This window comes from Thamnophis sirtalis, unplaced genomic scaffold (genome assembly GCF_051295495.1).
Source record: "Thamnophis sirtalis isolate CommonGarterSnake01/CBP01778 unplaced genomic scaffold, rThaSir2_p1.2 scaffold_15, whole genome shotgun sequence".
Taxonomy (NCBI): Eukaryota; Metazoa; Chordata; class Lepidosauria; order Squamata; family Natricidae; genus Thamnophis; species Thamnophis sirtalis.
In genome coordinates, this window is record NW_028261395.1 from 4,128,690 (window position 1) to 4,143,237 (window position 14,548).

General features: G+C 44.4%; 1 protein-coding gene across 2 annotated transcripts in view; it reads left to right on the forward strand.

The window, feature by feature from the left end:
* PANK1 (pantothenate kinase 1) overlaps positions 1-14,548 on the forward strand; it is a 42,863-nt gene that overhangs the window by 14,961 nt on the left and 13,354 nt on the right. For both annotated transcript variants that reach the window (XM_087701996.1, XM_087701997.1), the window contains exons 2-5: positions 2,335-2,687; positions 8,032-8,285; positions 9,705-9,881; positions 12,642-12,765. In XM_087701996.1, the coding sequence (XP_087558122.1) occupies positions 2,335-2,687; positions 8,032-8,285; positions 9,705-9,881; positions 12,642-12,765 (908 nt within the window). The remainder of the gene's footprint in view (positions 1-2,334; positions 2,688-8,031; positions 8,286-9,704; positions 9,882-12,641; positions 12,766-14,548) is intronic.

Here is a 14,548-nt window from a genome sequence, read left to right on the forward strand (position 1 = left end):
CGGCAGGCCTGGGGCTGTTGATTAATATCCATCCCCACTTGACTGGATGGATGATGTATTAATTTTAAATATTGCATTTTTTAAATTTTTTAAATGCTTTTATTTTGTTGTGAGCCGCCCAGAGTCCCAATGGAAGTGGGAAGCATACAAATTTTATTAAACTCAAACTCAATGAAATCGAGTTTGACACCCCTGTCTTAGAGCGACCTTTCCAGTTCTTGACTTTCAACAAGTGAGATCTCTGATGTGCCCTTAACATGAAATTTCAAGTTTCTTCAACGTTATGAAATCCTACAAAGTAGATGACAAATATATTGCACTTCTTCATTTTGGTGAAAAACTGTTGCAAGATGCACTGCTTTCGTGTGAGCTAGTGAATTCGTGCTTGACTGTATTTTGAAATTGTAATTAACCTTCTAGAAAACAGACAACTGATTTTTTGCATGTGTTATGACAAAAGCATATAAGTAGAGTTATCTACAGCTAAACAACTGGGATTTGAGCCGAGGTGGCGCAGTGGTTAGGGTGCAGTAATGCAGGCCACTTCAGCAGACTGTTATCTGCAGTTCAGCGGTTCTAATCTCACCGGCTCAAGGTTGACTCAGCCTTCCATCCTTCCGAGGTGGGTGAAATGAGGACCCGGATTGTTGTTGGGGGCAATATGCTGCCTCTGTAAACCGCTTAGAGAGGGCTGAAAGCCCTATGAAGCGGTATATAAGTCTAACTGCTATTGCTATTGCTATTTGGATAAAACTGTAATAAAATTCAGCCTATGGGCTTAATGGGCTGCAGTACAGTATTGCTGAGGTCTGTTTGACTTTTGCAGTATTTAATCAAGATATTTTCCCCCTGTCATCTGGCCTTGGAATTTTATTTAATATTTAAGAGATAAAGCCCCTTGATGTTACATACAGTATGTCCTTCACACCATCGTTTCTCAGAAATTCCAAACAGAGGAAAAGGTATTTTGCCTCTATAGTTGTTGAGAAGGAAAAAATGTGTACAATTAATTTTTTTCCTCTTCTGAAGTGGGGAGACGATCAAGAAAAGGTCCACATTCAAAAAGGCATGATTAGAAATAATTACACGAATGCTTGTTTTATTCCTAAAACGTTTCAGAGTTTTGTTATAGGAAGTAGCATACGAATATTTAAGTGACATGAAGACTAAATCCTCTTTTACCTATTTCGACTTTTAGATTAGTTTCCAGTTAGGTAGATTTTAGCATGCACTGTATCAAGATAATTATTATGGGAGCATCAACAGAACAGAGAAAAGATAATGTTCTGTAAAATCTAGAAGATTTTGGCCTGCCAAATTAGCAAGAATGATCCTTTCGCAGCTACGTTTGTTACTGCAACTATGCCATATTGCAACTCTTATTAATAAAAATTTGGGACAAGTATAAATTTTTCCAGATTGACCAGCATGTACACCAGAGGTGGGTTCCTACCAGTTCGCACCTATTCGGTAGAACCGGTTCGTCAAATCTACCGAACCGGTTAGAAGAGGTTCCACCAGTGGACCCGGAAAGCAGGCCACACCTACAGATGAGGTTCCAAAGATTTTTTGAAACCCCCCACTGCCCCCCCCACACAGAGACAGACAGACTGACACAGAGAGAGAGAGAAAGAGAAAGAAAGGAAGAAATAAATAAAGGAAAAAGAAAAAAGAAAGAAAAAGAGTGTGAGAGAGAGATGAAAGAAAAAAGGGACAGAGAGACAAAAGGAAGGAGAAAGAGAGAGAGAGAGGGCTTTCAGCCCTCTCTAAGCAGTTTACAGAGTCAGCATATTTGCCCCCAACAACAATCCGGGTCCTCATTTTACCCACCTCGGAAGGATGGAAGGCTGAGTCAACCTTGAGCCGGTGAGATTTGAACCGCTGAACTGCAGATAGCAGTCAGCTGAAGTGGCCTGCAGTGCTGCACCCTAACCACTGCGCCACCTCAGCTCTTACCGATAAAGGCAGACTAGTATAAATCTATTTCAAGCTATTTAGCTCTCGTCAGCTAGCCATACCCTTCTGTGATTCGAACCACTTTATTTCTTTGTGGTTAAATGCAGCACTGAAGGCTACTTCAGCTGACTGTTATGTGGAGTTCAGCGGTTCAAATCTCACCGGCTCAAGGTTGACTCAGCCTTCCATCCTTCCAAGGTGGGTGAAATGAGGACCCAGACTGTGGGGGCGATATGCTGACTCTGTAAACCGCTTAGAGAGGGCTGAAAGCCCTATGAAGCGGTATATAAGTCTAACTGCTATTGCTATTGCTATTAATAACTACAACTATCGTTTAATGCGTTCCTGCAGTAACCTTTATTCCCTTCCTTCCTCTAGCATTCCCATGGTTTGGCATGGACATTGGTGGGACCCTTGTCAAACTGGTGTACTTTGAACCGAAAGACATTACTGCTGAAGAAGAGCAAGAAGAAGTGGAAAACCTCAAAAGCATCAGGAAGTATCTGACTTCCAACACAGCCTACGGTAAAACAGGGATCCGGGATGTCCACCTGGAACTGAAAAACTTGACTATGTGTGGACGTAAAGGGAACCTCCATTTCATCCGCTTCCCGAGCTGTGCTATGCACAGGTTTATACAGATGGGGAGCGAAAAGAACTTTTCGAGCCTTCACACCACGCTTTGCGCCACCGGAGGTGGAGCCTACAAGTTTGAGGAAGATTTCCGAATGGTAGGTGAATTTACGCTCTGTCCGAGTTCAGGAGCTTTCTGACTCCCGGTGGCAAAACTGCCAAATCAAATTCAGGGAAGTCGTCTTTATTTTTGTAATCACATCAGATCAGGGGTGGGTTTCTCGCCCCGTTTCTCGCCCCTTTCCAACCAATTCGGTTGGAACGGGGCCAGCGGCGTCCTCGTGCACGCGCGCGGGGCACGCATATGTACTAGCGTCTGTGCGATGCTCCAGCTGCTCCTGGAGGATCGCGCAGGCGCTGTATACGTCCTGCGCATGCGTGGCAGCGCAGAACTCGTCAAAACCGGGTAAGGAGCGCGGGCGGGCGGGTGGGCCCTTTGCCGTTCCCGGAAGTTACTTACTTCCGGGTTCGCCGACCAACCGGTTCGCAGGGACCGCCGCGAACCGGTTGAAACCCACCCCTGCATCAGATCCACTTTTTAGCTCAAACGCATTCATTAAGAGGAACATTTTACTGCATTCTCTAGTGGCATTAATACTTGGCCGAGACTACCTACGAGACCGTCTCCTGCCGCATACCTCCCTAAGACCAATAAGATCGCACAGGATGGGCCTTCTCCGGGTGCCTTCAGCTGGACAGTGCCGGCTGGTGACACCTCGGAGCAGGGCCTTCTCTGTTGCCGCTCCGGCCCTATGGAATGAGCTACCCCTAGAGATCCGGACCCTACCCACTCTCATGGCCTTCCGAAAAGCTATCAAAACCTGGCTATTCCGGCAGGCCTGGGGCTGTTGACCTCTTGATTGAGGTCCAGCCCCGCTTTGATTGGGGGCATGTTGTGTTTTCTTCTTAATCTTGTTGTATCTTATTGTTTTAATCCTTTTTTTAACATTTTTCATTTCTGTAAGCCGCCCGGAGTCTTCCGGGATTGGGCGGCCTATAAATTCAATAAATGAAATGAAATGAAATGAACTTCACAAAACTGAGATGGCAATGGGGCAGAAGGGTGCTATTTTGTCATGTCAGCGTTTGTGCCAGTGGTGGGTTCCTAGCCGGTTTATTACCAGTTCGCTGAGAGAGGGCGTTTCGCATGTGCACTGCTCGCTTCGCTCGTGTGTGCGCCCACACGAAGGCCCTCCCCCGGGGAGCCGCCAGCCGACATTGTCTGGTGTTGGCTGTTTTGGGGGGCGTTTTCCAGCGCTCCAGCTCCCACGAAAACCAGCTGGTGACGGCATGGACGCCCACAGAGAGGGCTGTGTGGGCCACCTCTGGTATGCGTTTGCCATCATGCGCTTACACAGTATTCAGCATGCTTCTCATACTGGCTGCTTGGCTTGAAGCATAAGGTGAGGCAAGGCAGGTAAGGTGAGAGGTGTGTACAGTATATCTTTCGGGGCGGGGTGTAGCCTGGGGAATAGGTAACACAAGGACATACGTCTCCGCCCCGCATTGCTGGGTTTCATGCTCCAGGCATTCACAGGCAGCCTGGTTTGAAATGGAATCGCTTAAATCTATCGACACCTTCTTTTTAGCCTTTATTAATCGTTTACGAAAGCTCTAGCCGTGAGTTTCAAATTGTACATAATTCATTACCGGTAACAGACAGAGCCCTCAACAGCGGGGACGGTAATGAGAGATGTGTAACCGAAGCCACGTAAAGAGTGTTTTGTTTTAATCTTTTGCTGATTCAATTATGCGTCGTTTGTATTAATGCCTGTAAGCTCCATAGGTAGTCCTCGACTTACGACCCCATTCGAGCCCCAAAATTTCTGTTAAGGGAGACATTTGTTAATTGAGTTCCCCCCCCCTTTTTTTTACGAACTGTCCCACGTCAGTGGTTAAATAAACCACAGCAGTTGATAAGTTAACAAGTCAACCTGGCTTCCCCATTGGCTTGGCTTGTTAGAAGGTCGCGAAAGAGGATCACATAACCTCGGGACACAGCAACGGTCATAAATATGAACTAGTCGCTAAGCATCTGAGTTTTGATCACATGATCACGCGGATGCTGGAAAGTAGTGACACTGAAAAATTGTCATACGCAGGGGTGGGTTTCAACCAGTTCGCGGTGGACCCCGTGAACCGGTTGGTCGGCAAACCCGGAAGTAAGTAACTTCCGGGAACAACGAAGGGCCCACCCGCCCGCCCGCACTCCTTACCGGTCTTTGAAGGCTTCTGTGCTTCCACGCAGGCGCACGGCACATACAGCGCCTGCGCGATTCTCCGCGAGCAGCTGGATGGCACATATAGCGCCTGCGCGATTCTCCGCGAGCAGCTGGAGCATCGCGCAGGTGCTAAGACGCATGCGTGAACAAGGACGCCGGCGGCCCCGTTCCAACCGAACCGGTTGGAACGGGATAAGCAACCCACCACTGGTCATACGTCACTGTTTTCAGTGCTGTTGTAACTTTGAATGGTCACTAAACTGAACTGTTGTAAGTTGAGGACTATCTTTATAAGATGAAAGGGGTAAGAAAAAAGCACAAGAATCTAAAAACAAAACGATCGGGCTTCTTGCTATTTTGTTCATTGGTTTAAATAATTTTTGAAGTATAGCCTTCTCTCTAATCATAATATTCCAATCAAGATTGGTAAATCCTATTGCTGCTCAGTGTAACTTAGCAATAGCAATAGCAGTTAGACTTATATACCGCTTCATAGGGCTTTCAGCCCTCTCTAAGCGGTTTACAGAGTCAGCATATTGCCCCCAACAACAATCCGGGTCCTCATTTCACCCACCTCGGAAGGATGGAAGGCTGAGTCAACCTTGAGCCGGTGAGATTAGAACCGCCGAACTGCAGATAACAGTCAGCTGAAGTGGCCTGCAGTACTGCACTCTAACCACTGCGCCACCTCGGCTCTAAACTTGCATTTAGAAATGCTGTGTTTCTAACAAGTCATCAGATAAATGGTTAAAAACTTGACTATATAACCCATTGACCAGATACTGAATTTAGCATATAAAAAGAATTAGAAGCTTTTTCGATTTTACAGCCCTTAAAAAATAATCATCAAAATTTGGAAAAAAAAATGGTTTCATTTGATGAAATCAGCCTGAAGCTTCCTGAAATGTTGTTAGCTGTAGTTAACGTTGAAAATAAATGGTTATGAAACAGCAAATTACAAAATTGGGTTAGTTAGGTTTTCACATTTAATAGACTGCTGATGTTAACAACACCTGCATGTCGCAACTGTGTGTATTTCTAAGAATTATAAATGATTTGAGGATTTTTCTACGCTACACACTTTTAAAAAAAAAAATCTCATCACTATTTCTTGCCGAGGTGGCGCAGTCGTTGCTGAGGTGGCGAAGCCGTTACCTTGGCAACTCCACTGCGCTGTACAATAGAAACCATTTTACGGCAGTATGGTAGAAGACATTTTAAGGCACAACAGGCTGTATCTTAACAGAATACACACATTGAGGAGTGTTAGGGGTGTCTTACCCCCCCCCCCCCAGTATTTATTTCCAGAGAGTAAGTCATCTGTGTATCAAGTTTGGTTGAAATTGCTCAAGGCGCCCCATAGTTATGCTGAAACAGACAGACAAACAGACAGAGACAGACAGACAGACAGACAGACAGACATATATATATATATTCCTCAAGTTTACTTGGCTGCCTATTTTATTAAAAAGTAATTCTTGGTGGTGTATTACAAAACTCTAAAGCAGTTAACTGTTTTAACAGAGGTGAGGTGGCGCAGTGGTTAGAGTGCAGTACTGCAGGCCACTTCAGCTGACTGCTATCTGCAGTTCGGCGGTTCAAATCTCACCGGCTCAGGGTTGACTCAGCCTTCCATCCTTCCGAGGTGGGTAAAATGAGGACCCGGATTGTTGTTGGGGGCAATATGCTGACTCTGTAAACCGCTTAGAGAGGGCTGAAAGCCCTATGAAGCGGTATATAAGTCTAACTATTGCTATTGCTATTGCAAAACATGACGTGGATATGTTTTTTTTTTAAATGATTGATCAGAGTTAAAACACGAAAAAGAGGAATAGTAGTTAGGCCTTTATTGTCATTGTACCAAATAAATACAACAAAATTGGCACAGATAGTCCTTACAACAGTTCACTTAGTGACTGAAATTACAACAGCAAATGACCATTTTCACCCTTGTGACCGTTGCAGCATCCCCATGTGGTTTACATTCAGATGCTTGACAACTGATTCGCATTTATGACGGTTGCAGTGCCCCAAGGTCATGTGACCAATTTTTATGTGTCTTTCTGACCAGCAAAGTCAATGGGGAAACCAGATTCACTTAACAACTATGTTATAAGTTTAAGAACTTCAGCGATTCACTTAACAGATGTGGCAAGAAAAGGCATAGAGTGGGGCAAAACTCACTTCCCAAAATTTCTCTGTTAGCAACATTCAGATTCAGATTCAGATTTAATTTATTTGTATGCCGCCCTTCTCTGTGAGGGACTCAGGGCGGCGAACAATTCAAAAGGGGGAAAGGGGATACAAACACAATACACGTAATTAAAATACACAAGAGTCATACAGCCATACAAGTCGAGAGGGGAGGGGAACTCATCACCACCAGGCCTGCCGGCACAGCCAGGTTTTGACGGCTTTCCGGAAGACCTGGAGAGGGGTGAGGGTCCGAATCTCCGCGGGGAGTTCATTCCAGAGGGCCGGAGCTGCTACAGAGAAGGCCCTCCCCCGGGTAGTAGCCAGATGGCATTGGCTGGTAGACGGAACCCGGAGGAGGCCGACCCTGTGCGATCTAACGGGTCTGTGGGAGGTAATTGGCAGAAGGCGGTCTCTCAAGTACCCAGGTCCAATACCATGAAGGCCTTTATAAGTGACGACTAGCACTTTGAAGCCTATCCGGAGACCGATCGGTAACCAGTGCAGCTCACGGAGGATAGGTGTAACGTGGGTGTACCGAGGTGCACCCACAATCGCTCGCGAGGCTGCATTCTGGACGAGTCGTAGTCTCCGAATACTCTTCAAAGGCTGCCCCATGTAGAGCGCATTGCAGTAGTCCAGTCTTGAGGTCACGAGGGCCTTCTGGGCTCAATTGTGGTGGTAGGTTGAGGATCCTTCTTTCAAAACATCTTCGATTTTTTTTTTTTTTTTTTTGCTCTACTATGACCTGAATAGTGAGACCTCGTCAAAAAAGTAATAACACCAAAGAGACCTTTTCTCCTAATTCTCAGAAACATAACACAACCAAGTAAACACGCACGTGTTTGTCAGGCAGACAGCACACTTGGCTCGACACTTCCCGTGCAAATAATTATTTAGTACTCAAGAGTGTTGATCTATTGGGTAATTCAAACAGTACAAAGTCTTCGACCCTATTATGTTTTCGACTTTCCGCGGATTTTCCTGCTGCGTCGACGAAATGTTCATTTATTAACTTCTCTTCCAGATTGCTGACCTCCAGCTTCATAAGATAGATGAGTTGGACTGCCTTATCCAAGGTCTCCTCTATGTGGATTCCGTCGGCTTCAACGGGCAGCCGGAATGCTATTATTTTGAAAACCCCTCGTCCCCGGAGCGGTGTCAGAAAAAGCCTTACTGCCTCGATAACCCCTTCCCTATGTTGCTAGTTAACATAGGCTCCGGAGTCAGCATCTTAGCCGTCTATTCCAAAGACAACTATAAGAGAGTGACAGGGACCAGGTGAATATGCTATCTTCCAAAAAGAACTTTTTTCCTGACGAAACGACTCTCTTGGCCTGGGAATAGGGATCCCCCCCACCACACAGTAGCGGAATCTAAAATTTGCATTTTTGGGTGTGGCTTTGAAGCACGACGAGCCACGATATCCACATTTATTATTTTAGATTGAAAAGTTCTACTGTGAATTAGAAAGGGATTAGAGCTTCTTGGTCTGAACTTCAAGCTGAGGCATGGGGATGGAAGGAGAGAAAAATATATATATAAAACCCAATTTTGATTAGTTTTGAAATAGGAGGTGCCCCACCTTTTAATGGTTCTGCAAAAGGAATTGTCAAGAGTCCATCTTGCTTTGGTTTTTTCCCCATCTAATGCTAGCAAGAGCCGAGGTGGCGCAGTGGTTAGGGTGCAGTACTGCAGACCACTTCAGCTGACTGCTAGCTGCAGTTCGGCGGTTCAAATCCCACTAGGCTCAAGGTTGACTTAGCCTTCCATCCTTCTGAGGTGGGTGAAATGAGGACCCAGACTGTGGGGGCGATATGCTGACTCTGTAAACCGCTTAGAGAGAGGCTGAAAGCGCTATGAAACGGTATATAAGTCTAACTGCTACTGCTAATCTAGTCTGGTGTTTTTTAGATGTTCCAGATTATGATACCCACAATCTTTTCCATAGGAAATGCTGATCAAACTGACAGCAGTTGGTCCAAACTAGAGATCAAAATTCTTGCTCTGGGTTTAATTGTGTGCCTACAATAGGCTTTTTTTCACTTCTTTAAATTTAAGGAGTAGGGCTCCCTCCCAAAATGTATAACATTCACCTATCTCCTTCCGCCTGAAGGATTGTTGGAGTGGGTTCCACCACAAAACCGCGCCTGACTAAACCGCGTCGCTGACGTCATCAACAGGGCGACAACAGCGCGGAGACAGAAGCACGCTGTAAACCCTAAACCTAAAATTAACACCTAAACCTAAACCTAACCCCCCTAAACCTAATCCTAAACCTAACCCTTAACCTAACCCTAAACCTAACCCTAAACCTAACCCTTAACCTAACCCTAAACCTAACCCTAAACCTAATCCTAACCCTTAACCTAAACCTAACCCTTAACCTAAACCTAACCCGTAACCTAAACCTAAACCTAAACCTAACCCTTAACCTAACCCTAAACCTAACCCTAAACCTAACCCTAAACCTAACCCTTACCTTAAGTTGAATCAGCTTGCTTTCAAAGCGCTATTTAAAGCACCCTTCTTTCTCCGCGCTGGCTGTTGTCGCCCTGTTGATGACGTCAGCGACGCGGTTTAATCGGGCGCGGCTTAGTCGAGCGCGGTTTTGACGGGTCACGGTTGGAGTGATAGGAACAGACAGACCCAAACTCTTGTTAAGCATATGAAATGATATATTTTTTTTTTGCTTTCTAGTCTCGGTGGTGGTACATTCCTGGGTCTCTGTTGTTTGCTGACTGGCTGTGAGACCTTTGAAGAAGCGCTAGAAATGGCAGCTAAAGGAGACAGCACCAATGTTGATAAGCTGGTGAAGGATATTTATGGAGGAGATTATGAACGGTTTGGTCTTCAAGGATCTGCTGTTGCATCAAGGTACGCTTGGACAAACACAAATCCTGTGCCTTCTATTTATACGTTTATTATTCAACAATAGCATATTGCTTCGTGCTAATCTAACTACCATCCCCATCCATTCCATGTTAAGTCAGCTGCAGCAATGACAATCAGCTGTTATTGTCCTGTTAACAGGGACAGGAAGTGTTTGGCAGCCTGATGGCCACACCTCTTTGTTACAGCAGCGAGGGGTTTGACCCTGAAGGGTTGCAGGGAATAACAAGAAGATGACAAATAGGGCCAGGCCACATGGAGAGGGAAGATGGCTCCACCACAAAACCGCGTCGGACTAAACTGCGTCGCTGACATCATCAACAGGGCGACAACAGCCACAGGAGATAGAAGCACGCTGTAAACCCTAAACCTAAAATTAACCCCTAAACCTAAACCTAACTCCCCTAAACCTAATCCTAAACCTAACCCTAAACCTAACCCTAACCCTTAACCTAACCCTAAACCTAACCCTAAACCTAACCCTAAAGTTAACCCTAACCCTAAACCTAACCCTTAACCTAACCCTAAACCTAATCCTAACCCTTAACCTAAACCTAACCCTTACCCTAACCCTAACCCTTAACCTAACCCTAAAGCTAACCCTAAAGCTAACCCTAAAGCTAACCCTTACCTTAAGTTGAATCGGCTTGCTTTCAAAGCGCTATTTAAAGGGCCCTTCTTTCTCCGCGCTGGCTGTTGTCGCCCTGTTGATGACGTCAGCGACGCGGTTTAATCGGGCGCGGCTTAGTCGAGTGTGGTTTTGACGGGTCACGGGGAAGATGGGGTTTTGTGGATCGGGGGGAATAATTTCTCATTGCTTCAATTGCATTCTGTGCATTCTAAACCTCCAGTAAAATGCTAGATTTTGCAGCATGCTTTAGAAGTCGCAAGCAAGCATTTTAAAAGTTCTAGATCCAAACTGGATCACGTCGCGGGCCAGATCGCGACGTAGCGCGACTTTTTTTCCCTTTGCGGAGCTGAGGTAGGTGTGGCCTCCGTGGGCTGTATCCTGCCTGCGGGCTGCTAGTTTGACAGGCCTGCCCTAGATGGTCCACCGTGAATTAACTTCTCTCATCAGGATTGATAAATTTAAAGTGAAATATAATGGGTTTTCCCATTGTAAAATGAAATCAGAAAACCCACCAGCATGCTGAAAATACCTAGTAAATTGTATGATGCACAATTCAATTTACCACTGCTTGTTGCTCAAATTAATTGCCAAAACTGCAAGAATGTTTTGCTGTAGGTCTGGCACCCCCACTTTCCAGATTTATTTATTTATCACGGCCCCTACGGCTGAATCGTGATTACTGTTGTGTGATTTAGGAACCCAATCTGTGTGCAGTAAACCCAAACATAGCTTAGCTTTTATTTAAGAGGACTGGGATAAACAGACTTCCCCCCTCATTTGTTCATAAGAATGTAAAAAATATGCCAAGCCTCACCAGTACAATGGCCCTGTTGGTTTTAGAAGAATAAAAGCAAGATAATTGTGACCAAGGGCTACATCCAGTGGTGGGATTCAGCCAGTTCGCACCTATTCGGGAGAACCGGTTGGTAACTTTCTAAGTAGTTCGGAGAACCAGTTGTTGGAAGAAATCTTATTTTGTTTTTTTCCACTTTACAGGGCTAATCCTGTAAGGAAGGCAGGAAGGAAACATTCTGGTGTTGTGTTTCTAGCCTAATCTTTATTGCCCTGATTACAGAAACTGCCTCTCCGGTTAACCCTTATTACCATTGTAATAGCTAAGGCGATGTGAGTGATGTTGACCATGCACACAATATAAATTTTAATAATAAATAAATAATAAATAAATGCACACATGGTCACATGAATACCAAGCTCCTCACCTTAAAGCCTAGAACCGGTTGTTAAAATTATTTGAATCCCACCACTGGCGATATCCTACAAGAGTTAATCCAATTCCCTTTAGAAGTCAGTCAGATTAGTGGCCAACATTGTATCTTGCAATACTACATTTCAAAACTTGACCACGCACCGTGTAAAGTAAAACTTTTTAAAAAATCAAGACCTGGATGGGCCCAAGTTCTGTATTCTGGGAATTTTTTCCCATGTTTCTTTCTTTCTGTCCTGTGTGGAATAACTTTTTTTTCTCTTAAACTTAAACCGTGTTGTAAGCATTCCTTATTTTATGCTCTTTAAATCCTAGGTCCTTTTGACTTTTCTGTATTCTCAATTGTTTTACAATATCCTTTTTAAAAGTTCCTCTCTGAGAACACTAGGAGGTTAGCGTGCCAGAACTCAAGCTTTACAAAAGCAATATTAAGTCTCCCGTGATAACATAGGCTTGATTTAATGTTATATTTAATGATTAAGAGCCAAGGTGGCGCAGTGGTTAAATGCAGCAGTGCAGGCTACTGCTAGATCAGCAGTTCAGCGGTTCAAATCTCACCGGCTCAGGGTTGACTCAGCCTTCCATCCTTCCGAGGTGGGTAAAATGAGGACCCAGATTGTTGGGGGCAATATGCTGACTCTCTGTAAACCGCTTAGAGAGGGCTGAAAGCCCTATGAAGCGGTATATAAGTCTACTGCTATTGCTATTAGGATTAGCTATAATTGGAATCGATCAGTTCTCTACATTTGCACGCGAGTGTGTGTTTTGCTTCCTTGAATAAATGACTCTGTAAATCCCAGAACAAATTCTTTAAAACATGTTTTTAGAAACCTTGGCCTTTCTGAAAAAAAATATAAGAAAGATCACATCCTCTAGTATTGTCACACAGTTTCGGCAACATGATGAGCAAGGAAAAACGGGAGACAATCAGCAAAGAGGATCTGGCAAGAGCAACTTTAGTCACCATCACCAATAACATTGGCTCCATTGCTCGGATGTGTGCCTTGAATGAGGTGAGATCATTTTAATAGCAAGCTATTTTGGGGTTACTAAGAGGAGTGGGATTTTGGGCTCATATACCTTCTCCTACCAATGAAAATATTGAGCAATCCTTCCGAGCAGAGGTTTCCAACCTTGGAAAACTTTTGAGCCTTCTGAATTGATGAGACCAAGGTGGCGCAGTGGTTAAATGCAGCACTGCAGGCTGACTGCTAGATCAGCAGTTCAGCGGTTCAAATCCCACCGGCTCAGGGTTGACTCAGCCTTCCATCCTTCCGAGGTGGGTAAAATGAGGACCCGGATTGTTGTTGGGGGCGATATGCTGACTCTGTAAACCGCTTAGAGAGGGCTGAAAGCCCTATGAAGCGGTATATAAGTCTACTGTTATTGCTATTATTTCATCTCCCAGAATTCCTCAGCCAGCATATCTGGTTGGGGAATTATGAGAGTTGATATTCAGAAGACTCAAAAGTTTCCAAGGCTGGATACCCTTACTTTAAAGCATGTTATTCCATGATACAAACGGGCTCTACTATTTCTCTTTTTTAAAAAAAGACTAATATAATTTTATAAATTCTCCCCTAAGTTTGTTAAGAACTTCACCTAAGTGGAATGTTCACTGTTCCTGAGACTTCTAATTCTTTGAGCCTGTAAGTGGGATTCTGTGTTTGCTCGAGATTTGCTTTTTAGATATGCTGTTTAATTTGAAGCCTTAATGGTACTTAATGGTAACTTAATGGTACTTGTTGGATGGTTATTGAGGCAGCATACCAGAGGTGGGTTCCTACCAGTTCACACCTATTTGGTAGAACCGGTTCATCAAATCTACCGAACCGGTTAGAAGAGGTTCCACCAGTGGACCCGGAAAGCAGGCCACACCTACAGAAGAGGGTCCAAAAATTTTGGAAACCCACCACTGGTGGGTGTGTAATGTTCCGCAGTTATCTACGCATTAATAATGACCTAGTAATATTTCCTTATACATTTTAGGGACCTTTCCTTACATAATTGGTGTTTTCTTGAATACTTTTGGATTTCTAATTTCTGTTTCCATTAGTCGGCAATTGCTAAAACCAATCCCACGTGAAAAAGTATTCAAAGCCTTCTTGATTTTAATTGTCAATTTATTTATTCCTGCACGTTGTAATATTTATAATCATTTACATATCTCTGTTTTTCCACTGTTGTGCAAACACAATTCCAGCAGCTGCTAACGTGTAAAATTAAATATATATTATACTCCCTTTCAAATAGCCAACAAAATATTTCTGGTTTTAATTCCATATCTTGCTTTACGATTGCTTCTAACCACTAACTTCTGAATAGCTACTTGGACCGAACTAAGTACTAATTCATAATTTCATATCCGGTCACATGGGCGCCAAGCCACTCCCATCCAGTCACATGGGCAGCAAGCCACTCCCACCAAGGAGACCACACCCACAGAGTAGGTTCCAACAATTTTTGAAACCCACCACTGCAGCATACTCAGAGCCGAGGTGGTGCAGTGATTAGGGTGCAGTACTGCAGGCCACTTCAGCTGACTGTTATCTGCAGTTCAGCGGTTCAAATCTCACCGGCTCAAGGTTGACTCAGCCTTCCATCCTTCCGAGGTGGGTGAAATGAGGACCCAGACTGTGGGGGCAATATGCTGACTCTGTAAACCGCTTAGAGAGGGCTGAAAGCCCTATGAAGCGGTATATAAGTCTAACTGCTATTGCTATATAAGTCTAACTGCTATTTGCCTATGTTGTTTGGTCCGATGGTCTGTCTTGGTTCCAATCTACATTTTGAAAA